Consider the following 26,902-nt stretch of genomic DNA (forward strand, 5'->3'; position numbering starts at 1 on the left):
AAAGGAGAAAGGAAAAAGAGGGTTGGGATTAGGGGTAATGCGACATTTAGCGACGGATTAATTCCGTCACTAAGCCATCGTAATTCAAAAAACGAAAAGGCGACAGAAAATATTTCATCGCCTAGGCCGTCGCTATGTTGCGACGGAATTTTAGCCGTCGCAATTCCGTCGCTAACTGTCGTATTTATTGCGACAAAATATTCTCTCGCACAATCCGTCGCTACGTAGCGATGGATTTTGCGAGGGAATATAATCTGTCGCTATTTTCGTAAAATTCTACAAATATAGCGACGGATTCATTTCTCTCGTTAATCCGTCGCTAAGTAGCGACAATATAACTCCATCGCTAAATTCCGTCTCTAATCAACTGTTTTTTTGTAGTGTATCTTTTAAAGAAAATACCCAAAAATTCATCTGAGCGAGGGGCACTCTCAGGATCTAATTCGAAAACAGTTTGGTGAATCTCCTCCACCCTTACCTCTGCATTCATTTGATCCTATTTCTCCTTTGATACTCTTGGTTCAGCTTGCCCCCTAAGCTCCTCTCCATGCATTTCCTCCCCAGAGAATAGTTCATTGCCTTTCTTGCATATGGATTATGACCCATCTTACCTAAGGATTAAAGCAATATTTTTATTCATTATGTTCATATTGACCATTGCATGGAAGTACTGCGTCTTCCAATCTCCTTCCTTTGGCCATCTACATCTAGATTTTTGTTTCCATATATCTTCTTCTGGTATAAGATTTGGAGCTCATCTCACATATGCAATTTCTTTTGGATTTTACTTTCATCTTTGGCTTTCAAATCCTTTTAACAGTCCTCTAACTTCTCCTCAATAGCATTATTCTATGCTGGAATGTGACAAATATTCTTCGTATTTCATTTTTTAAGCTTTTTTTTATTGCCTCCAGCTTTGTTACTAATATATACATGGGGCACTCACCCACTCTTCTCTCCTAGCAATTCTTCATAATTTCATCACATCCGCTTTTAAGTGTCTATAATTTGAAAATTTTGGAGGATATCACTCGGTGTTAGGTTTGACTGCTAAGCAATAATCCATTATGATATGAAATCACGTGAGACAATACTCAAACCAAAGTGTTGGGGAAGTTGTCTATCCAATGCTCTTTCTAGACGACCCACATGAAACTAATTTCCTTGTTGCCCGTATGCCATGTGATGCGATGGCTCGAATGCTCTATTTTTGTGAGTTTGCACTGACTCATCATCTCATTAAAATGACGTGAATCATGGTGACCTATATGAGATCCTTGTTGTTCTCCAACATCTCTTGTAGTATTCCATGAAGAGAATAAAATATATAATGGAGAGAAAAGCGGAGAACGATGATGAAAAATGGCATCTAATACTTTTACTCAAAAAGGCTCTTCACACTTGGATTCATACGATGACTCTTAGAGTAGGCTTTCATAGCAATAGTAAGACCTCTTTAGATGTATTGAGACTCCAAAAGACTCTTAGAAACTTGCACCTACTTAATAACTCTAGAAGACTCTTAGAAGCTTGTATATGCTCAATAATTCTAGAAACATTGTTCAAGTTTAATTTATTTCCAACAATGCCTCTTCTAAATTAAACTTGCCCCTTACGCCCAATTTTTCTGCATTTCTCTTGAAGACTTGTCCACTTAGTGGCTTTGTGAAAATATCTGCCATCTGATCTTCCGTTCTGCAGTACTCCACATAAACATCACCTTCATTCACAAGTTTCCTCAGAAAATGATACCGAATCCGAATGTGTTTCGTCTTTTCATGAAGAACTGGATCTTTTGCAATTGAGATAGTTGAGTTGTTGTCACAGAAAAGAGTTGTTGGCTTATTTTGCTTCTGCTTTAAACTCTCCAAAATTCCATGCAACCAGATTAACTGACAACCAACAAAAGATGCAGCAATATATTCTGCTTCCGTAGTAGAAAGCGCAACAATTGGTTGTTTTTTGAGCTTCACGAAATTGCCCCACTTCCAAGATTAAGTACATAACCTGAAATACTTCTGCTATCATCAACACTCTCTGCTAAGTCACTATCAGTATAACCAATAAGGTTGACTGCAACATTAGTTTCATAAAGAATTCCATAATCGTTAGTTCCTTTCACATATCTTAGAATTCTTTTTGCAGCTTCCCAATGATTTGAATATGGCTTCTCTATAAATCTACTCACCAAATAGACAACATACATACTGTCAGGCCTTGTAAATGTGAGATACATTAAATTTCCAACCAAACTTCTGAACATAGTGGAATTGACAAGTTTTCCTTTACCTTTTTTAGATAGCTTCAAACCTGAAATGCATGGAGTCAAAACTGGATTAGCATTTTCCATCTTGAACTTCTTCAAGATCTCTTTTGCATAGCTCTCCTGCGAAATAAAAATTCCTTTCTTGGTTTGATAAACTTCAATACCAAGAAAATGATGCAATTCACCCAAATCTGTCATCTCAAACTCTGCCATCATTGAGTTCTTGAACTCATTCAACATCTGCACATCATTCCCTATAAAAAATAGATCATCAACATAAAGACTTACAACAATGAATCTTTCTTCCGAATTAACTTTGATGTAGAGAGTATGCTCATATGGACATTTCTGAAATCCATAATTTTCAAAATATGAATTGATGCAACTATACCATGCTCTGGGTGATTGCTTTAACTCGTACAAAACTTCCTTTAACTTTGTACACTTTCTTCTCTTCTCCTTCCTTGACAAACCTAGGTGATTGGTCAATATAGACTTCTTCATTAAGAACACCATTCAAGAATGCAGATTTTATGTCCATTTGAAAAAGCTTTCAATTATTCTGAGCCGCAAGAGAAATAATTAAACGAATAGTCTCAAGTCTTGAAACATGAGCAAATACCTCTCTAAAATCTTCTCCTTCTTTTTGCTTGTACATTTTTGCTACCAGTCTTGCCTTGTGATTGTTGATAGAGTCATCTGGATTCATCTTTGTCTTGTACACCCACTTTACTCCAATAGAACTTTTATGTGGTGGTAAATCTATAAGATCCCATGTATCATTGTTTTCAATTGAACCAATTTCTTCTTTCATGGCTCTCTTCTATTTTTCTTCTTGATATGCATCATCAAAAGAAATTGGATCTTCACCTGCAAAGAAGGCAAAAAATATGGCATCATTCTGACTAACTTCTTCTGTGATGTCATATAATTCTTGGATGCTTCCCAATTTTCTTATAGGGCTGCTCAATGAAGAACTTGGGGAAGCAGAAGAATTTTCTGCTTGGGCACCATTTTCATTATTTTCAAATGCTGGATCATTCTCTTCTTCTTCAAACTCAAAAGGAAAGATAGGCAAATTTTCTTTTTCAACCTCCAAGTCTTCGAATATAAAATTTTCATCAAATCGAACATCTCAACTGATCATAATTTTCTTTGTCACCGGGTTGTACAACTTGTAAGCCTTGCTTCTTTTGCTGTAGCCTATGAAAATACACTTATCTGATTTATCATCCAACTTGTTTCTCATAGCATCTAAAACATGAGCATAAGTCGAGCTCCTGAATACCTTAAGATGGTGAACACTAGGATTTGAACTATACCATGCTTCATGTGATATGTAATTTTTTAAGCTTCTTGTTGGCGATCTGTTAATAAGATAAACTACACAAGAAACAACTTCTGCCCAAAATCTTCTTGACAGCTTCTTCTTCTTAAGAATGCATCTGGCCATCTCCATAATTGTCTGATTCCTTCTTTCACACACACCATTTTGCTATGGTGTATGTTAGACCGTCATTTTATACCGAATACCATTGTCCTTGCAATATTTTTCAAACTCATTTGAAAAATATTCACCTCCGGGGTCAGTCCGCAAAGTATTGATTTTCAGCCTAGTAAATGTTTCAACTTTCGCCTTGAAGTCTTTGAATTTCTGAAAAGCTTCAGATTTTTCTTTGACACAATACACCCAAACTTTTTATGAGTAATTATCAATGAAAGAGATAAAATAACGATTACCTCCCAAAGATGTCACCGTCATCGGACCACAAAGATCTGAATGAATAAGCTCCAAAGGTCTTGTTGCACGCCATGATGATTGAGGAGGAAATGGATTTTTGTATTGCTTTCCGAGTTGGCATGCTTCACAAACTTCATCAAGATGATCAATTTGAGGAAGGACTTTGACCATCATCTTCTTTGAGAGCAACTTCAAATTTCTATAATTCAACTGTTTATATCTATCATGCCATAACTTAGAAACTCCATTATCAATACTAGTAAAATAAGACATATTTTTATTTTGAAGAGTGAGTGAAAAAAGATTATTTAAAGCAACTCCAACCCTTGCAATAACTTGCTTTTTCCTTGACAAGTAGCAAGCCATGTTATGAAAATGAATGACATATCCCTTCTTCAAAAGATGCCTCACACTGAGCAAATTATTTTTCAAACCAGAAATGAAATAAACTTCAGACATTTTCTTCATTTTTCCTGATTTTGTTTTGAACTCCATTTTACCAACACCACTAACTTTGTAAGCTTTTCCATCTCTTATTTTAACTTCACCATAATTAGATTCAAACAACTTAAAAAATAAATTTTTGTTACCTGTCATATGCTTGCTAGCACCACTGTCTATGTACCAGGCATCATCAAGATCTCTACCATGAGACACAGGCAATAAAGTGTCATAATTTTGCTCTTGGTTATTATTTTCATACACCAAACGAGCATCATGCCTTTCTTCCTCCTTATACCAGCATTCATTTGCCATATGACCGGGCTTGTGGCAATTATAACATTCAAAATAGCTATGGCCTCTCCCACTTTGATTTTCACGACCTCTTCCTCTTTGCGAGCTTTTGAAATTTTAATTATGATTAAAGTCATTCTCTTTGCTTGAATAATCGCCTCTTTCACGAGCACATGGGCCTCTTTTTCTAAAGCTTTCACTTCTTTTACGACCACGTCCTCGACCTCTTTGATTTTTGAAATTCTCCTTCTCATTTAAAGACAATTTTGACTAGAGTGCTTGATCCAAAATAACTTCTTTCTTCTTTTTGATTAGCCTTTCTTCATGAACTTACAACGAGCTCGTAAGTTCATCAATGGTCGTGGTATTCAAGTCCTTTGATTCTTCAATGGCTACCACAATATGGTCAAAATTTGAATTCAAAGAATGAAGAATTTTCTCAATGACACGAACATCATTCATAGTTTCATCATTTCTTTTTAATTGGTTAACTATAGACAATACTCATGAACAATAATCAGAAATTGATTCTGACTCCGTTTTATGCGAACCTTCAAACTCTCCTCGAAGTGTTTGCGAACAGTCCATTTTTACCTTTTCACCTCCTTTAAATGAACTTTTCAAAATCTCTCATGCTTGCTTTGAGGAAGTAGCATATGCAATCTTCTCAAAAGCGACTTCATTTGAGGTTACTCATTGGTAGATTACCACAACAGCTCTCTTATCTTTCTTTCTTGATGCTTTTAGACTCGCTCTTTGAGCTTGTGACATTTCTTCTTTATTTTCAACTTCAACATAGTCTTTTTCGACTATCTTCCATAATTCTTGAAATTCAAGAATAACTTTCATTTGGATACTCTAATTATCGTTTTTTTTTTGGCTAATTGAGGAATGAAAGAAAGAGGAATAAAATTGTTCATTTTAATCAAACAAAGCTTTAATACCAATTTGAAAAGAATAAAATATAGAATGGAGAGAAAAGTGGAGAACGATGATGAAAAATGACTTCTAATACTCTTACTCAAAAATGTTTTTTACACTTGGATTCATACAATGATTCTTAGACTAAGCTTTTATAGTACTAGTAAGACCTTTTTAGATGTATTAAGACTCTAAAAGAGTCTTAGAAACTTATACCTACTTAATAACTCTAGAAGACTCTTAGAAGCTTGTACATACTTAATCATTCTAAGAACATTGTTCAAGTTTAATTTATTCTCAACATTCCAATCTCCCCCAACAACCCAGGGTTCCTCTCGAGGGTGCTGCTTTAAACTATCACGCAACTTTTTTCTTTGTTGGGCTTCATTGTGATCATACACTCTTGATGATATTAATAAATCGTTTCATTGTTCTACCGGAATAGTTATGAGCTTGTCCGTGGTTAACAACACCACTTCCACACAAACACTACTTGGATTCCACATACATAGGATTTTACTGTTGACTGTGGCATCAAAATTCCTCGCTATGCATTTCTCTGAGAATTCCTTTTGGATGCTGAGAATTAGATCCATTATGACTTTTGGTTTTCAATATAAAAATAACATTAACTCTATGGTCTTTAAGAACCTCCGTAATATGTTTGCCGGCCCATCACCTCTCCAGACCCCTAATATTTCAAGACATGATCTTCATGGACGTGGGTTTTGCGGTGTGGTCGATACCTCCTGGTTTCCTCGATGACAAGAGGCTCCTCCAAATAGTTGCATCCTTCATTTGATGCTCTGTATATTCGAATCTCCCTCATTCTTAAGTTGTGCATATGAGCTTAAAACCTTTTCTAACACATTCCCTTTTTCTCGCAACACCTCTTGAGGCTGTTGGGAAATTCTTCTTCTTAAAATAAGGTTTGAAAACCCTCAAGGCCGCTCCCCTTGATGTGTGATAGCTCGGAAGGGTGACGTCGGGGTCCACTCTGTTACCTGCCTCCCTCGGCGCAATCTGATGATCGTCTTCCCTGAGGGCACTGAACCTATTTGCTGGAGATACCTTCGGCCCCTCCTTGCGCTGTTTAGGATTTTTATGGGTAATTTTAACATGGTTCCGGCCTTCTTTGTCCTGCGTAAGGGTGTTCTGTTACGTCATCGGCCGGAGCTGACAACGATCAGATGTGCGTGTGATCGCAGTGCAAAATCTACATTGCCTAATTTTAAAAAAAAAAATCTACAGTTGGGTCATTAGGCCATTCTCAATGACGATTTTTATAGATGGGGTTGGCCGAAAATCCAACGAAATGTGGATTTTCAGATGTGCATATTGCAACTGTTCTCTAGTGCGGGTGTAATAGTCTGTCTCCACCAGCGTACACCCCAACGCTTTAGCTATTCCGTCGAAAATGTCCATCCACCATAGTTGGTTGAAAAGGTCCAGTAGCCTAATCCACATTGGAATCGTTGGCTGGACTTTCAACTTTATCGGTGCTTCAGGCTTCCAAGGGTTGGTTACGAAGGTGCGCCTGGCGACTTTCCAAGCCTCCTTTCGTGTTCGGAGCTTGCCATGATGAGGAACAAACCATCTAGAAACATCGAGAATGATATGCCTCTCATACCCGCACACTGCCCCTTGAGAGCTTCTATCATGAGGCGGTAATCCATTCGTTTGTCCGTGAGACTTCTGGGGAAGCCGGCTATCACTGTAAGTCCCATAGGTTCGAGAAGCTGAGCGTAACGAGTCATCCGGATCTGCACTCGTGTCGTGGCCGTGTGGTGTATTGATCGACCGTCACCACTTCCACAGCAGATTGCATGGCCTGCAGATGGCCTCTCGTAACTACATTTTCCCATGAACGGACATCGTTTCTTCGGTCGGTCTAGGCACAACGCTCTCTCCTCTGCGTCGAGCTTATCAAAATTTATCTTCCTTAACCCTATCCGGCGGTGCAGGCCATTCCACCACCGGTTCCCCTTCTGTTGGGCCCCTCAGAGCTCTCACTCCATTGTATCGTGGCCTCCCCCACTTAGTGATATAGGGAACCTTGTTGTTGTGGCTATCGGTTCTCCCTGCATGTTGGCTAGCAAGGAGCGATTGAAGGGAAATCAAAATTTATTTGGTAATTCTTGAAACTTTGCCACTATTGAGGGAAGATCAACTAGGTCAGACCCAGGTGCTCATTTTGACTGAACTCACCACGGTATGGAGGACGGGCTACCGAGTTGCCCCCTGGTGTACCATGAAAATTCTTTCATGTGGAACACCCAAGGGGTGGTTAGTGTTGCTAACTAGCGCGATTTCAAACGTTTGCTTGATGCACAAGAGCCTGCTATTGTCGACCCTTCATGTATCTCCAATTCGGTTTCAGAAAAAGTTCTGAATGTACAATCATTAAGCAACCCTTCGGATATTTATGGTGTGCATCGAGCTATCTGCCTTGAGTAATGAGTCCCAAATTCAGTTGGTTTCAAGTGTTGGAGAGGTCTTTTGGCTGACCCATTCACCTCCCAACTAATAAGCATTTCCAGGTGTTTGTCTTATATCCTCACAATGATCTATGTTAGTGGACTGCATCATATAGTGATATCTCATGGGGAAATTTAACGCCGTGAGGGGCCTTCGACTTTGGTTTGTCAGGAGTTCAAAGTGTTTATTAGGAATGAGAATCTGGTGGAGGTGTTCGACTGCATTCATATCTTTACCTGGTCGAATAATCAAAGGGGGTTGGCGAAAGTCCAGTGCAAACTGGATTGGTGATTCACCTCTTCCAATTGGTTTGTCATCATGGGCGGCACTTTGCATGTCCTTTTGCTTAGTTCATCCGACCATAACCCTATCTTATTTATTTCAGAGTCCTGTTATTTCAGGCTACAAACCTTTTTTGTTTATTGAAAATTCGACTCATTCATAACGATTAACGACTGTTAGAGAATAGTTGAATAGAGTTGGAAGGTTAGGTGTAAAGGTTGTGCGTTGGTGCTGGTGTTCAAACACAATGAAGCGAGGAGGAATTTAAGATCTTGGAACCGTGAGGTGTTGGGGAAGGTCGATGATAAGGTGCAATAACTACAACTTGTTTTTTTTTTTCAATCTCGTCTAGATGCAGGAGATCATAGGGCAATTAAAGAGATTCAATATTAGATCCAATTTACAAGTGACACTACACTAAAAGAAGTGTTGTGGCAACAAAAATCCAATCTTACGTGACTCAAAAAGGGAGATGAATTATTTGTTCTTCCATGCTTCAGTCAAAGAGCTAGCATAGAGAGTGCAACAATAACTCTATTATTGATTATGAGGGTGCCTCCTTGTCTAAATTTAGTGTCATTCAAGGTCCCCACTGGGGTTTGAACCTGCAACGTCCCACCACAATGAGACGTGCATTGACAGCTCCTACGAACCACTCGGAGCTACCGTTGGTTAATTTTTGAGCATTTACTAATCCAAGTTTATTACATTTTACAGGAATGATTTTAATTTATGGAAAGGAACAATAGCACCTCACAGACAGATTCAAGCTCCAAATTCTAATTTGTAGACCTTTAATTATGTTTGACACGACTACCTACTATTATGTGAATCTAAGCTGAGATTGAACCCAACATGATGTTTGGGATGGGACGCTGCAAGTTCAAAACCCAATGGTAAATTGTACAACTGGTGGTGGTCGGCCTAACCCCAGTTTGCCTATGACAAAAAAATGATGTTTCTGAAGCTAATTATAAACAATCTTGACCCCAGTTTGCCTATCGTAAAAACAAACATGAGGTTTTGAAGTATTCTAAACAATCTTTATCTTAAAGAATAGTTAGATATTGATTTATTCAGAATCTTAAATCACCACAACCATGACAAGAAACAGCTAATCAAACAATAGCTCCAAATTTGAAAAAAAAAAGCTGTCAAGAATTTCATCAAACAACCTAATCATCAAGTGTGGAGAAAAAAGAGCAATGAATATCGAAACGTTATGTGTGTCTTCAAAAGAAAGGGGAGAAAATCAAAAGAACCATCAAGAACCCAAGATCCAAAACCACAATGCTAAACCTTCCAAGATAAAGGTTTATCCCCTTCAAAAGATTGTCCACACATTTGTGATATACCACAATTCAACATAAAAGAATAATTAATCCGAAAAACTAGAGTTCGTCTCTACATGTTATAGCATACAAAACTGGCCGATCTGAAACAATAGTAGGAAGGAAAGTTGTCCCACAATAAAAACGACAATCTTAGATTTGAATCGTTGCCCCCGTTTTACACAACAGGATCCCATTCTGATGGTGGTGGAACAACATCCACACCAGGAGCCATAGCAGGTAGTGCAGCGGCCAAGTCCCATCCATCACCGGAAACAGCAACTGCAACACCAGGAGGAAAAACAAGGTTGGCATACTCCAAGAGAAAGAAAGCCAGCAAAAGGTGAAAAATTACTTAGAAAGAAAATTTATTCACAGGTTTGATATAGACACTTGCCAAACGAGTACAATTTAGTACTACAAGACCTCTAAGAGATGAATACATGATGCAACATACCTGGAGCAGCAGCCCACTCAACTGGTGTCACAGCAGGAAGAGGAGCAGCGGCAGCATCCCCAGCCCACTGGGCATCACCAGGCCATTGATCAACTGGAGGGCCAAGTGCTGCTGCTGAAAAGTCTGCTGCACCATAATCTGGAGCTGCAACAACTTCCTCCTCTTCGTGATCTTTGGTCTCCTCAGGCTCCCTATAGAAAAACAGATCGACCTGCAGCTCGAGAATTGCATCATGAATAGAGGAAACAAATGCAGAAAGGATAAAATACAGAAACGAAAAGGCACAGAAGGGTAAACTATTAATGCATGGTGCTGAAAATGGAGGGAATTCTCAACTTTTTGTGGCGTGCTTCCAAAAGCAAAATTACTTCCCAATTTCTACAAGCCTGGTCATAGGCAATTAGAAAACCAAAGAGATCCAGGAACTAATGGCATCCAAATAAATCTTGATGGTGGAAGCTTTCAAAAATTGAGCCACAACTTTTCAAAGTTGCTTTGGTGTAAAAACCATGGATGCTTTTCAATAACTTTAGAAAGACAAACACGTCTGTATCTTCTTATAAAGCACATAGAGATAGCTATATAGTTAAAATCCTGCCTAGGCTACTTAAGTGAAAGCCTACTGCCTAGGAGTGCCTAGGCGCCTAGGCACTGAGGTGAGTACCTAGGTAGGGGAACACCAGGGTTGATATTTTATCATTATTTTTTTTAAACATTATAATCACGTTTTGGTTGGGTATTTTGAAACACTAGCTGCTCCTTTAAAAAAACATGAATCAGAATCACTTTCTAATTTGCTTGAGATTCAGAATCACATGGGGTCTCATGTGATTTTGAATCTCAAGCAAATTAGAAAGTGACTCTCATTCGCAAAGGCAAATGTGATTCACTTTCTCACAGCTTAACTTTTTATGTTCGGCTGCTTATACAAATCAGATTCACTTTCTCATTCAAATGAGAAAGTAAATCAGAATGATCCAACCGAATATACCCCAAGTTTTTTAGTGTTTTTTAAACTTTTAAGTTTTTATCTTAAATAATTATAATTTTGTGGGTCCATTGGCAACACAATTAAACAAATATTTGTCTAGATGGTTTTGATTGTTAGAAATGAAACAATGATTTAATTGTTTAGCTTCATTCTTGGATTATGTGTTTGTTTCAGTTGTTTAACTTCATAAATTGTGTTGAATGTATTTTCTATTATTTTTACAAATTTATTGCAATTTTTATTTTTTATTGTTTCTTTTTTTCGGTCCTGACTAGACCGACTAGTTCTGCCTAGGCTTTGACTAGGTCTTTTAGGAGGCTGGTGCCTAGGTGCCGACTAAAGCTTTTGATAGACATCACAAAAAAAAACACAAGATTAAACGATATGAACTTTGTTAGCAGAGTTAGAAAAATAGAAAAAAGAACTGTGAAAAAGGAACAGAAGAAAAAAGCATGATTTCTAAACTCCGAGTTAGAGTCTACTTCATGGTTGGTGATTTACAGTTGTATATAAATGTACACCGCTATTGTATATTTTTCTGATTAAAAATTATCTAATATGTAAATGTACAATGCTATCCCTATAATGACGTGCTAAAGATGTAAAGGTAAACAATAAGAAGTTTGAAAAGAAAAGAGGAAAGATGATCCATATGATTCAAAATTACAAATGAAAACTAGCAAAGGCTGAACAAAGTTCCATACCATAACGTCCCACTTGTGATTAGGAGGAATTGTTCCCCTCATCTGCAGAACCATTCTGGCTAACAACCAGAACAGACAACCAATGCTGTGCTTGCCTTTGTTATTAGCAGGAATGCCAATATCCACATACCGCATGGGTGAGTCTGTGTCACAGAAAGCGATGGTGGGAATGTTGCCCAAGGCAGACTCAATGATTGGCTGTAGACAAATTCTATGATAAGCACAACCAGCAAAGACAGAGTAAGAACCCACGTAGTAGTGAAATCACATTGACAAACCTACCTGGTGATCTGTTCTGGGATCAGTAAGAATAAGGAGGCGTGGCTCATTGAATGATGTCTGAAGCTGATTAGTGAATGTTCCAGGGGTGTGACGCCCAGCAATTGGATGAGCTCCAGTGTACTGTGCAAATTTCAAAATGGCTCTTTGACCATATGGTCTTGCAGATTGGACAATGATATCCTGAGGGTTCTCTATAGCAACAATAACCCTTGCAGCCAGCTGAAGTTTGTCCCACGTTTTTCCAAGGTTTATGATATATATTCCTGACAATTTTGGAACAAAAAATTAACATATGGTAGAGCAAAACAGCAGAAAGATCTAATTTTTAATAGATCATTTCGTACTAGTTATCTTTAGAAATATTAGAAAGGCTTCCCCCCATCCCCCAAAAAGTAAGTGACTAATGATTGCAATCCTGACAGAACAGTTAAGCGATGAAGCCTTCAAAATGAACAGAACAAGAATGATGCAGATGAAGAGACAGGAGAAATCAAAGAAAAATGAAAATGGAAAACCATGAAAACAGAGAAAGATACATCTTTTTCAAGGCAAGATGGGGGATAGCCCCCATGGGTTCGAAACCCAAGATCTCTCAGTTATGATAGTGCGACTTTACCATCCACCTGTCAAGTTGAACTCAAGTCTTCAAGCAACTTCATCACCCACCACATTTCAGATGCTGTTTGCATCACATTTTGATGCTAACCTAGCCATTTGGCCAGACCAAGCAGCTAACTTTTAAATGGTTATTAGTTCAGTAATCACTGCAAGAAGGAGCATATCTTTCACCACAATTAGGCTATATCCTCGAGAACATTTGAGACAACAAAAGATCGTGTGTAAATAAATGTAACAATTGTATAACATCATAATTTTTCAGACAAGGGAAAAAAAGAAACACTAGATAGGGTAATACCACTAAGAACCAGGAGACGTAATACCAAACAAAATTAAAGTATTAACAATTTAGCAATAAACATGACGTAGCCTCTGTGTTTTTTAATTGAATCCAGTAACCCATTGTACAAAGATACATGTGGGTGTCCTCATTAAATCCAATACAATATTCATTGATCAAAGACATGTACCCATGTAACAAAGTTGGGTCTTGTTAATTTTGCAGCTCACAACAAGGATTTCAAAATATCAGATTTTAATAATTATGAGACTGCATTGTGTCTAGATAGCTTCAACAAGTGATTAATTCATATATATATTAGAGAAAATTATGAAAACCCACCTAAACTTTGACCTAATTACAAAGACCAGCCTAACTTTTTAGATTTTACGGATAGGGGCATAAGTTAAGAAAAAACTCTGAAACACCCGCATCCTGAATTGATCAAGGTAAAATTATGGTTAAGCATGATGGAATTACCAATTTACCCATTTTGTAACCATCTTTTGCCAAACCTTTTGTTAAAACCGATTGAAACTCAACTTCCATTGAAGGGTCTGAAGCCCTTCTATCCATCACTTCCATTGAAGGGTTTGCGCTCATGCTAAATGAATGCAGAGGAAAATAGCTTCCAAAGTTATAAAAGCAATAAAAGTTGGTTGTGCTAGCCACAGCACATGCGATTTGCTTATTGTTTTCAATTATGTCCATGATTAGCAGAACTCCACACCACACATAACCAACCCAATATTAGACAAATGTTAGATAGTGAAGCATCATTGGAATTCTCAACGATTCTAGACCCCACTTGCATAGTGACAAACGTTTTTATTGTCAATTTCTCATTTTTCAAAAACTCACGACAAATTGAAAAAAATCCATAAATCTCGTGCTTTTTTGGCAAAATCTCGGTAATAGAAAAATTAATTAAAAAATATAAAATTGATTTTTTTAAAGACAATATTAATAAAAAATATTTAAAAAAAATACATGATTTTTTCATGATAAATAGCCGTTTAAAACGTAAATATCAAGTTTAAATCATGGTATTTATGTTTTTTTCATAAATCTCGCGATATTTTGAAAATCTCACCAGAAATTGCCGTTTTAAACTTTAAGGCAATTTCTCGCGAGATTTTCATAAATCTCGCGATATTTGTCACTATGCTTACTTGCCCCACTAAGGCTCTGTTTGGGAGCAGGTGTTGGAGATGAAGTGAAAGGGGTGATGGGAATGGAGAAGAGAATGCACAATGAAAGTGGAGTTATCAACTACATCATTTTTTAGGATGTACTTGAAATGGGGAGATGGGAGGCCATCTCCACTCCCATCTCCCAAATCCAAGGTTCCAAACAGCAGTGGGGGTAGGTGGGATTCACTGAATCCACATTTCCCCTCCCAAATAGACCCTAAAAGAGTAAGTAAAACTAACAAAGATGAAAATGCTAGCAATATGTGTCATCCAACATTTCTCTCCAAAACGTGTTGCTTGGTTGTGTGATCAATCAATACTAAATCTGCAACAATTACACCAAAATATAAAGAGTAGGTCTATATGGCAATCCGGAAACATACCCAACTCAAAATAAGTACCAATTACAATTTAAACCATGCAACTACCAAAGCATACTCAAATGAAAATCGCAATAATTAGTCCACGCCCAATTAAGGAACACCCACAATGGACATCTAAAATTTCTATCGGTCCTATAGGCAGTTAGATAAATTGAGAACAGTTATGACAAAGCGGATTCATGGCCAACCAATGACCATTACCAACCAAAAGGCTAGATTCATGCTAAAAGATCGTTCCTTTTTTCTCTTTTTTTTTTCTACTTTGCAGATCCAATATAAAAGATCAAGAGTACAGAAGAGTACCAATTTTGAAAAACTCAAGTAAACTACGTTCTCCATTACTGCCTCACACATATGAGCATACAAATGAAGCCAAAAACTAAAATCTGACAGAGATATGATTCTGTTAATCTCAACTACATATAGAAGCCCTTAAAGGTATATTCAAAACCACATTTAAAAAAATAAAAGCACTATATATGAATGTATCTATGTCGCAACATCGCTAAAAAAAACGATAACAGTACAAGCACACAAGTTCAAATAAACCCACCGATCAATTAACGTGTGCGCGTGTCTTCTTTTATTTGGTGCAACTTTAGTGTTCCTTACATAGGCCCCGTTTGATTTTTTTATAAAACAACGGGTAACGTTGATTTTATGTGAAAAAACTTCCTCTTTGTTTCTCTGTCACTCTCTCTAACGGGATCTACGGAAAGAACACTCAAATTTTCGCAAAAAAGGAGAGGTAAGATGGTGAGGAAAAAGATACCGTCCGTCCTGCGCTTGAAGACGTAGCGCTCCATCTGGAAATCGCAATTCTTGGTGCCGAGATGGACATCCGCCGCCAGCATCATCTGTATGTCCGCCTCCTTCTGCGTCAGTGTCGCCATTGCTGTAACCACACCACACAGATAGAACAGAGAGAGATCACAAAGAAACCCTAACTCTAGGAGCCCTCGGAACGCAGAGAGAGAGAGAGAGAGAGAGAGAGAGAGAGAGAGAGAGAGAGAGAGGTGTTCGAAGGCGGAGTCCCTCTTCTCTTTAACCCGGGTGTGTTTAGGGCACGTTTCTATGAAAATACCCATGATGGAATCCGTAATATCGGAATTACCCTTCCCGTAGAATCGGGCCTTACCCACATATAATCATCGGGTCTGGGCCGGTCACAGTTGGTTCGATTTGATAACCAGATCGAATCCATAGGATCCAAGCCCAAGACCTGTTTGGCTGTCTATAAGCTAGTCTGGTGCCCAACTTAGAGGGTGAATCAGGTTGGTTGGGTTCATGTGCATCAGTGCACGCCCCTCTAGTCAACACCTCAATACATTCCTTACTGGGCCTGGCCCAGGACCCGGTCACATATACATGTGTAAGCTCGCCAGGCTTGGTTGGGCAGGGCTGGCCCATTGAAACCTGGGCTTGGCTTGGTTTACTCTTCAGACCTGGTCAGCACCATACAGGGTTTTTTCGCTGCACAGGTAGCCCACAACCTGGCCTATCATGGATCCATGGCCAGCAGTCCACAGTATATCCAACCCAATGTCCACCTTGACTCCAACCTGAGGTCCTACTAACACTTTGAGTAAATTGCGATATAACATTGGACGTTTCAAAGTCTGACATGATATTGAAAAATGCGATATCTTCAAACTTTTAAAAATATTATGTTTTTATTGCAAAAACAATTGCAATAAAAAGACTTTTTCTAGAGTTTTTTGATATTATTCATATTTTCGTATATGATATATTATTTTCGATTTTTATATATACCGATCGTTTTTCTGGGAAGAACTAGACTTTTCAAAAATAACGCAAGACTATTTCTCGCCGATATTTGTGACTATGGCTTTAACCACTCTGATTTTGACGTGGGTCTGATCGTGAACAGGCCAGGTCCACCATATTCAGACCCGATATTGGCACCTCAGAGTTAACGGTGAAGGCCCAGGGTGGAGTGGGTCTAATCTGGGCCTTATCATGATTAGTATGGACCTGAAACAGCCTGCAGAAGAAACATATCCAGGTCTAATAAAGTATAAAGGTGTGGCTCCAGATATGGTCGGATCATGACCTGGGCTCGAGCCCTTTCTTTCTTTTATATATAGTCCCTAGAATATGAGAACTAATGTGTAAATCGCAATTTTTATAGATTTTTTCTTTTTTTCTCTTGAATCTAAGAACCCACTATTGAATCATCAGATTTTGATGAATAAACTAGTTTTTTTTTAAGCTTTAAAAATCAATGGTTCATTTTTTCATTGAACATACACGATCCAATGGTTAATTCCTAACAAATTCACCATGCCAAGCACATCCACATGGTTGGATTTGCAAAAAAAGTGTTGAAAATACCCATATTTCTAGTTCTTATATTCTAGTTCTCATATTTCATTCTCGTATTCTAGTGAATATATATATATATATATATATATATATATATATATATATATATATATATATATATATATAGAGAGAGAGAGAGAGAGAGAGAGAGAGAGAGAGAGAGAGAGAGATGGGCATTTACAATACTTTTTTTGCAAATCCAACCATGTGGATGTGCTTGGTATGGTGAATTTGCTAGGAATCAACCATTAAATCGTGCATTTTTGATGAAAATGAAAATTTTGAATGCTTGAATATTTATGAAGATTATGAGCCATTGATTTAGTAGCTTAAAAAAAACCTTATTTATGCATCAAAATTGGATGATTCAAGAGAGGGTTTCATTAAAACCAAGCATGTAGATCACATATGTAAGGTTAGATTCAAGAGAAATGAACAAAAAATCCATGAAAATTATGGTTCACACATTTGTTCTCATATTTCCACCTCTCTCTCTCTCTCTCTCTCTCTCTCTCTCTCTCTCTCTCTCTCTCTCTATATATATATATATATATATATATATATATATATATATATATATATATATAAACTGGAATATGTTTTCCATCAAACATATGTTTGATAGTTTAAACCAATTGTGACCATTTCCAGATTGAAGAGCTTCCTTCTTTTCTCTTCTTTTTCCTTTCTTCAACCAACACCTCCACCACCACGCCACTAGCTCAGAGGCAGCTCAAGAGAAGTTGAATCCCTAAGCAAAGCCTCCAAATGAGGCCGTGTACTATCATGTGTTTTTTTATGATTTTTAATTTCAAAAATTATGATTTTTTAACTAAGTATTTAATAAAAATGATAAAATTGTGAGAAAATATCTTTAAATATAGGTGATGTTAGCTAGGTCTAGGCATGGCCCAAAGCTCACTGACAAGATCTAAATCAGCCAAATAAAGTTTGTGAAAATTTTTATTTTTAACCTTTAAATTCGAGCAAAACTCGAGCAAAATTTAAAGGAAAAATCAGGTCTATATATATATATATCGTTAGATGCATCTCATAATTCTGAGCACATTGGTACTCTATTTATCTAAAATTAGGTAACGATTGACCCAAAAAACACATTTTTTTAAAAATGACCTGCCACTTTTTTGTCTTTTTCTGGATTGGATCAAACTGGATCCGCTCAATTTGATCCAAGTTAATATGGATCTAAACCTAGTTCAAGATCCATATTGACTAGGATCTGATTCTGGTTAGATCCATATAGATTTGAATCTTGGATCTAAATCTGGATCCAAAAACCATCTATGACAATTCTAAAACTATTTTGAATTTAAAGTTTAAAAATAATTTTAAAATAGAATAACTATGAGGCAAAATTCTACCTAGGGTAGAACTTTACCCCACATGGGCTTCCAGAACCCCCTTAGAATATTCTTTGAGAATATTAAGTTAAATAAAAAAAATAAAATAAAAGAGATAAAATCTAAATGGATAAGGAATGACTCTATCCATATGAAAGGCCTCTAGAGGGATGTTACCCCCTATTTAGAAGACCTAAAAAAAAGATTTATATAAGAGGTCTAACTCCTCTCTCGCTAGAACTCATTTTCTAGAGAGAGAGAGAGAGAGAGAGAGAGAGAAAGAAAAGAAGAAGAAGAAGAAGAGGAGGAGGAGGAGGAGGAGGAGGAGGAGGAACAAGAAGAAGAAATATGTGTTCTTCCCCTACATCTGTATTTTTTCGATCTTTTTCTACATTCGATTAAGGTACGTGTTTCTCTCTAGGTTTTTATAGAAAGAAATAGTTTTAAATCTTGTTCATGTGTAAGTTTAAATGAAAAAAAAAAATCTGATTTAAGAATATATATAAAAACATGTATTAAGTCATGATTTTATATATTTTTTATTTGATGTAAGCATGCGAGTGATTTTTTTCTTTTTAAGCATGTGTTTAACCTATGTTTAAGCTATAGATTTCTTCTTTTAGCCAAGCATGCTGAATATATATATATATATATATATATATATATATATATATATATATATATATATATATATATATATATATATATATATATATATATAAAATTTTAGGATAAGTTTTGATTCGATTTAGGTTTGCCGATTTCAACATATGAGCAGCCTGATTCAATCTGCCTTTATGCATTTGTGGGTAGATTGATTAGACCTGCCGATTTACATATATGTTATTTTTGATGGCTGGATCAGTTTTATCTACATGTTTTTGATGCAGACAACATCTGATCAAATTTGCTGATGGGTTACCTGAGCAATCGGATTAGACTGTTGTCATACGTATATTGTGCATCCTGGTCAGATTGCTGATGCATGTGCGCATGTGCAATTTGATTAGATCGACACTATGTGTGGGTGCAGTTCGATCATACTCGTCGTGTGTGTAGCATGATCAAACCTGCTATAGATCATTTTTTTAATGATGTTATCAGACCTAATTATGTATATTTGATGATGGTCTGCCAGTTTACTTACATGTTATTTTGATGGGTTGTTATCAAATCCGATTTTCTGTTATTGTGTTGATTGATATCAGATTTGATTACAAGTATTTGTGTGGACTGTTATCAAATATGAGTTTATGTTATTATGTTGATTGTCATCAGATTTAATAATATGTATTTTCGATGGCTGTCATCAAATATGAACTTTTGCTATTATGTTGACTGACATCAGATTTGGTTATATGTCATTTTCGGATGACTGTTATTAAATCTGATTATGCTATCTTGATGACTGTCATCAGATTTGATCATATGTTATTGTTTGATGACTGTTAGCAAGTCTGATTATTTGCTAAATTATGGATTGTTGTCGGATTTTGCATATATGTGTTTTCGTAACTATTAGCAAATCTGATTATTTGTTAAATTTGTGGATTGTTATTGGATTTATATATATATATACATATATATATATATATACATATATATATATATATATATATATATATATATATGTGTGTGTGTGTGTGTGTGTGTGTGTGTTTTGTTGACAGTTAGCAAATATGATTATTTGTTAAATTTGTAGGTTGTTGAATTTGCATACATGTATTTTGATGACGGCTATTAAATCTAATTTTTTAATGTAATTTGGTGATGCTAGCATACTCGATAATTATGTTACCTTGCTGCTGGGCGATCAATTTTGCATTGCGTGTGTGCAGGTGTAATATGCTCAGATTTGCATTATGTGTGTGCAGATGCAATCTAATTAGATTTGTACCACATTGCGCACATGCAATCTGATCAGATTTAGCAGTGCACATGTAATCAGATCAGATTTGACACTGATTTGCACATGTGCAATTTGATTAGGCTGTCGAGTGGTGCACTATATGCAATCTGATCAAATTTGATAGTGTGTGTGCTTGTGCATACTGATCAGATTTACCAAGGTCATGTGTTGGTGCAATATAATCAGTTTTGATAGCTTCTGTGCATGTGTAGTTTGGTCATGCTATCGATGGAGGCGTGCTTGAGCAATGTGATCAGATTTTCAATGAGTATTGATATGCAATCTGATCAGATTTGCTAGTGTGCCATATATGCTATATCTGAATAGTTTTGCTATGGTCAGACCTGCCTTCAGGTTGACCTGCAGGATTGTGCTTACGATTGTATATGGTGATCGGTTATGCATACTTATGCATTCGAATGTCGTATTGCAAATGTATATATCATACACATGAATTTGAAGTTTATTTTGATGTTTGCATAAATATGATCATGTGCATATTTGGGTGTTTATGTATGAGATTGATCATGATGATGTGTGTTGCAAACATTTGTTCAGATGCGTATGCAATTAGCGTTATGTGCATTCATGTTGTGTGTTTGAATGTGTATTATAGACATCCAAAACCCACTTAAGCCTTGTGGATCCTCCATTCTAAAACCCAAACCAGTTGAGCCTCTATTAGAACCTATCCTAAAACCAATCTTATGCCCAAACCAAGTTAAATAACATTTGGATCCAATCTCACCTACTTGGACCTAGAAGCCTCTCCAAATAGGCCTTTCTAATTTGGCCTAAATCTTATATATAGATCCATTTTCCACCCTCTTAAATTAACAACTAATGGATCATGTTTTTATGATCATCATACTTGAAACTTCTATGGATCAAATTCAACTGGAGGTAATGCATATACAAATAATTGTAACATGTGAATGGTTTACACAAGTTGAATGAAATTGAAAAAAGTGGAAGCAAGCCAGATAAGATGCGAGTCTGCTCCAACCTAGGGAGAATGACATAAGACCAATGTTGTCAGTATGGGTATCAACCTTGAATCGTTTGGTTATTGATTTAGTTATATCGGCCAATACCAACACTCAAGTGAATCGTTCTGTATCGGCCCAAAAATAATAAAAGATTATTACATGTCATAACGTTACATGTGTTAAAACCATTAAACTAATTTTAAAATAATATTTAAATTTTATTTTTTGGCATTTTTTATATTTATTAGAAAATAGCCGATTCAAGCTTGCAACATATCAATTTTATGTCGATACGATGCGTATCAGTTGATATAGGCTGATACACATCGATACTGATAACATTGCATAAGACTTACGAAAAATAACCATACTGTATGAAAAAATGATGCATTTTTCTAAAAACACCATAATTTGCTAAAACCAGCTTGATAACCAAAATCGTAAATAGCCAGCTTTGTTAGGACTTTTTTACCCTTTATATGTATGAAACTCATAAAGTTCGCGCGATATATCGCTCTACTCATCAAGTATCCCCAATTCCCATTTAAAATGATTTCCACATGTTTTTTTTTTTGCAAACTTCATGGAGCGCACAAAAATTATGTTTTTTTATGCAGTTTTCTTTGGTAATTATAAAATTGCAAATACCTTAATAAAATTGCATATTTTATACCAAAAGTCATGAAAAACCATGCTAAAATCTCCTTTCTCTTTTCTTTAACCCTCACCTAAATGAATGTTTGCACATTTTTTTTTGCAGTCTTCACAAAATGCAAAAAACAAGCTTTTGAACCTTTTTATGATAGTAACATCACAACTACCATAAAAAAATCACATATATCTGGTACTAAAGTTTTCGATAAACTTGCAAATAGCCTGTGCACTATTAAAAGTTTTGACATATTTCAGTTACAGGAAGTTCACAAATACATTTGTGTGAACTTTTGTTCTATATATTTGAAACAAAACTTTATTTTTTTTGTTAGTTGACATTATTTATGTGCATGAATTTTTCCTAATCTTATAAGCTTTTAAGTTCAAATCACAACCACTATATAAATCTATGTAAATATTATGCTTATACAGGGCTATGTGATTGTATTTGAATTTTGTTCTTATTCAGGATTGGATGTATGTAAATATATATGAATATTGTTTTTTTTGCAGGGTTGAATGTATGTTAATCTTGTGCTTATGTAGGATTGGTGTTATGGAGGGTTGGAGTTAGGTTGAATGCATGAATCTATGTAAATGTTGTGCTTATGTAAGGTTATGTAATTGCATTTGAATTTTGTGCTTATTCAGGATTGAATGTATGTAAATGCATGGTTGAATATGTGAATGTTGAAGTTATGAAAGGTTAGAGTTATAGAGGGTTGAATATATGTAAGTGTATATGAATGTATATGTAAATGTTATGTTTGTTGCAAGGTTGAATATATGAACGTTGAAGTAATGGAGGGTTGAAATTATAGAGGGATGAAGGAAGATAAATATATGTGTAGATGTGTTTTTTCAGGGTTAAATATGTGAATATTGGAGTTATGAAAGGTTGAAAGAAGATAAATGTATGTGAATTTAGTGCTAGTAAAAACTATTTACTGGTGCCAAATTAGAGTTAGTAAAAACTTTAACTGGCACTAAAATAATTCCAATAAAAAGTTTTTACTAGCGCTATTTTAGTGCCAGAAAAATTATTTTTTACCAGTAAACACATTTACAGGTGCACATGATGTTCTTACTGGCAAAACTACTGGTGCTATGTGTGGACTAGTAAAGATCTTTACTAGCGCACAAGCTGTTTTTACTGGCACTAAAAGTGCACCGGTGAAAGTCCAATTTCTTGTAGTGCCTTCTCAAGCCTTTGCAATTATATCTTTCAAACTTGGTTTAAACCATGAGAACCAGTTTCACTATGCTTGAATCCACCAAACCTTTTTATGGGTCAAGTTCCACCTTGGTGGGCACCCATGTTTGAACACCAAACACATGTCCGAACCCAAATACCTTACTAAACCCACCTGGATTAACCTGAACACGTATATCGTTTTGTCAAACCCAAACACAATTTCTAGACCATGTTTCAGCCTATTCCCTTAAAATAGATTTCGGCCAATTCAAATTCATTTACTTGAAACCCTGGATCCAGCGATTAATGACCTTGACCCATCTCCTGGCGGGATTCAATATTAGACCCAAGATCCACTCAGAGTGGACCCATCTAGCTAGGGCATATTTGAATATATGGATCCATTTGAGATCCTTCTACTTCACTCATCAAGGAGCAGGAAAGGATCCACGTACCCATCATCATGCTTGGTACTTTCATAGATCAATCTCTTCTACCCAAGTCCTCCTGAATCCCTGATCCACATCTGATGGGTCTATATCAATTAGAGGCTGCATTGCATCGGTGAACATATCAAGCGATCGAGTGTCAAGACTCAAGTCCCTTTGACCATGAAAAGTGATACTTTCACTAGTGAAAGCTAGCAACGATTAAATCGTGATGTATGGAAAATATGTTGATTTCATTGTTCAAAGGACATGATCGATATTTAAGTTTTGATCGTCAGTTTATTATTAAAAAGCTTTTGTTAATTTGATTTTTAATTTATCTTTTCAAAACTTGATATCGTTTTTTATATTAACCAATTTATTTAATTTGATGCGATTTTTGCACTAGTTCAATAACATAATTTCAAAAAAACTTCCATCTTTTTTTTTATTGGGAAAATAGGAATAGAGGGGATAGATACATGATCGATAAATTGGTCTGCAATGAAGAGAGTAGATCCGGCAATCAGGCCTGAGTACTTAACAAGGTATTCAGGCACCGAAAATGCCACACGTGTCCCCCGCGCTGCTACTGGTGCTGTTATACCATCAATTTCCAAAAACACAAAGTTTAAATTAACAAGCAAAAGGCAAGGATAAGAAATGATGAGAGCATTACGAGTCTAGATCGGATGCAATCACATGGCACAAATTTTGTGCATTAAGGACCTGATCGCCGTCATCAGACCTCGGACCCCACAACTGACATGCCTGTCCCTAAGATGGATGGTGATCAGATGCTTAATGCACAAATATTTATGCAATTATATATATTGCACCTGATCTTTTCACGGTCATTACTCCATTCCTCCTCTTGCAATGAAAGAAGAGATCCAGTGATCGGACCAAGTACCTTGCAAGATGCTCCGTGCAATCAATGGATGCCATGCACCCATTCATTGGGGGGTAGGGGTGGGTAGGGTTTGTGGCATCCATTCACTGGGCTGAGTACCTCTGCAAACAAAGGCCGGATCAGGTGCAATCACATTGCACACTTTGAGTGTGCCTCTGCATCTGACCAGCAGCCTCCATTTCTGGGATACATGCCTGTCAGATGTGGGCCAAAACATGGAGAGAGGGAGAGAGTACATATGAGAAAACCATGGTGAAGTACCACAATTGCTTTCAAACACTGCAAAGTCAGTGCCCTTTGATTTGCTTTTATGATAATTCCGTAGGAACCACAAGTCCGGGAAGCCTCTTATTACATGTACAAGGCCTTTTTTTTTTTTTTATAGCTGATCACACAACTTCAGACCGGCCACTTGAACTTCAAATATATACAGACCAAGATGATTGAAATACCCCAAAATTATGCAACATAACTTATTCTTGATCATTCACCAACTCACCCCTTGTTCAAAAAGGAACTGAACTCAGTCATGTAACTACATTTCTCGTCTAATTTAGCAATCAGCTATTTACACCAAAATGGGTAAGAACAATTCATATTCATGCTTCCAAATCATACCACTAAACCAAACATTTAGGTTTCAGCACTCAAATGAGGAAGAAGCCATTTCGTGATCATGGTATCGGAATTTTCATTTTTGGTCTGTTGGAAGTGCCGGTTACTTGCGAATTGACTTGAAATAACCACTCACTTGGTGAGCGTAAGCGACGACGGTCCGAGCCCACTTCTTGATCTCATTCTTTAGCATGTCAGCATCTATGTCTTTTAAGCTTCCTGTTTCAATGGTTATCTCCAAGCCGGAGAACCGTCGATCCAAACCCTTTGCATGTTCAGTCAGTACGTTCTCTGCTTCAACTTCTTTCTTCTCTTCCTCACCCAATGACCGAGCATCAACAGACATGTCTGTGCGTTTCCGATGAGCTATATCCTTTCACTCTATTTATATAATAGAATAGGAGAGAGAAATTTCTTGTTTAGCTTCTACGCTTTGTGTACGCCAAACAATGAAGTTTCTTGTCTAGCTTGTGTGTGCTATAGTAAGCCCAGGATTCGGTGCGATGTGATTGCACAAAAGAATATGCTGCCCTGTACCCTTACTATCTATTTTATTTTTTGAGTATGCCTAACAAAACTGACTGATTCTTCTGTGAACTTGGACAGGTGTCATTCAAAGAAATACGGCAGCACATTTTGTTCTGCAATGACGTTGTACCTGATCCGTAGTCGCCAGGTTGAAACATTTACGGTTGGTTCTCTACACCTTTTTGTTTCCTTGTAGGCCACGACATGCTTCATTACTAGAAGACTTGTTCGCTTGTAAGCTATGACATAATTACAACAAGACTTAGCCACAAAGGTAACAGTGTCTTGAAATGGTCTAAGTCTTACATTTTTTTTTAAAAAAATTTTAATATGATAAAGAATCTACCTGCTAATGTGGGAAGCAGATCCACTGTTCGGGTCTAAACACAAGGGAGAGCCACGTAGTAGCTGCCCCCTGTAAAAGAGAGGGCCCCCCTTGCGGGGGTGGTGGCCCATACAATGCTGTCATGTAATTGGCTATGGAACTTAGCCAAATTTCTGGCCTTGTTATGAATGATGTGTTGCATGTTCTGAAATAGCTAAAAACCTTATGTTCCTTCACAAGTTTGCTAAAGACAATGAGGTTTTCTGACTCCTGTGTGAAGGTGGAAAACTCTCCTGCAGGACACAAGTAGGTAAGGGCCTCTACCAAATCTCCGTCAATAAACAGGTTGACCTCAATAAAGAATCTTACATATTGGCGAGCGCTCTACGTACCCTCAGTCAATAGAACTGCCGCATGGGACATGCTGCCTTTCGCTTGGTCAAAAATATTGTAAACTAAAAGAAAATAATAAAATGATGATATGCAAGCGTGTCAACTTGCTTCCTCTCATTATGCGACAAGCTCAATATGCTCCAACAACATCCCTTGCGCTTGAGGGGAGATATAAAGGATAAGATTAGAATCTTACCCAAGTTGGAAACACGAACAGGCGAGACCAACATCCACTCTTGAATTAGAGCTTACCATGAGCACATCAAAGGAAACACGTGGAGGAGAAAAACTAACTATAAAAAGAAAGAGGAGAGATGAGGATAAATCTTACCATATTTTAAAATCAAATCTCCATAATCAAGGATTTATGCGATGGCATTGTAACTATAAATACCTCATAGTTGAACCTCCATAGACATCATCATAAACCTGTGGAGTAGAGGGTGTTGCGTGTGCACCCCCAGAACATGCACTGTAGCTACAGTGCATGTTTCGGGGTCTCCACTGAGCGCCGCGCGGCGCTCAGTGGGGGTGTACGGGAAGCCGTACATCAGCTTGCAGGATGTTCGGTGCTTAGTGGAGAC

General features: G+C 37.0%; 1 protein-coding gene across 1 annotated transcript; it reads right to left on the reverse strand.

Annotated features, from left to right (window-relative positions):
- Positions 1 to 9,714: 9,714 nt before the first annotated feature.
- LOC149820270 (small ribosomal subunit protein uS2-like) lies at positions 9,715 to 15,709 on the reverse strand. The gene is made up of 5 exons (XM_089982119.1): positions 15,435 to 15,709; positions 12,189 to 12,451; positions 11,907 to 12,104; positions 10,212 to 10,422; positions 9,715 to 10,036 (listed from the first exon to the last, which is right to left on the reverse strand). The coding sequence occupies exons 1-5, from the start codon at positions 15,553 to 15,555 to the stop codon at positions 9,933 to 9,935; spliced, it is 897 nt and encodes a 298-aa protein (XP_089838245.1). The 5' UTR covers positions 15,556 to 15,709; the 3' UTR covers positions 9,715 to 9,932.
- Between the last annotated feature and the right edge of the window lie 11,193 nt (positions 15,710 to 26,902).

The sequence above is a fragment of the Nuphar pumila genome, chromosome 12, assembly GCF_984573655.1.
Source record: "Nuphar pumila chromosome 12, dmNupPumi1.hap1.1, whole genome shotgun sequence".
Lineage (NCBI taxonomy): Eukaryota > Viridiplantae > Streptophyta > Magnoliopsida > Nymphaeales > Nymphaeaceae > Nuphar > Nuphar pumila.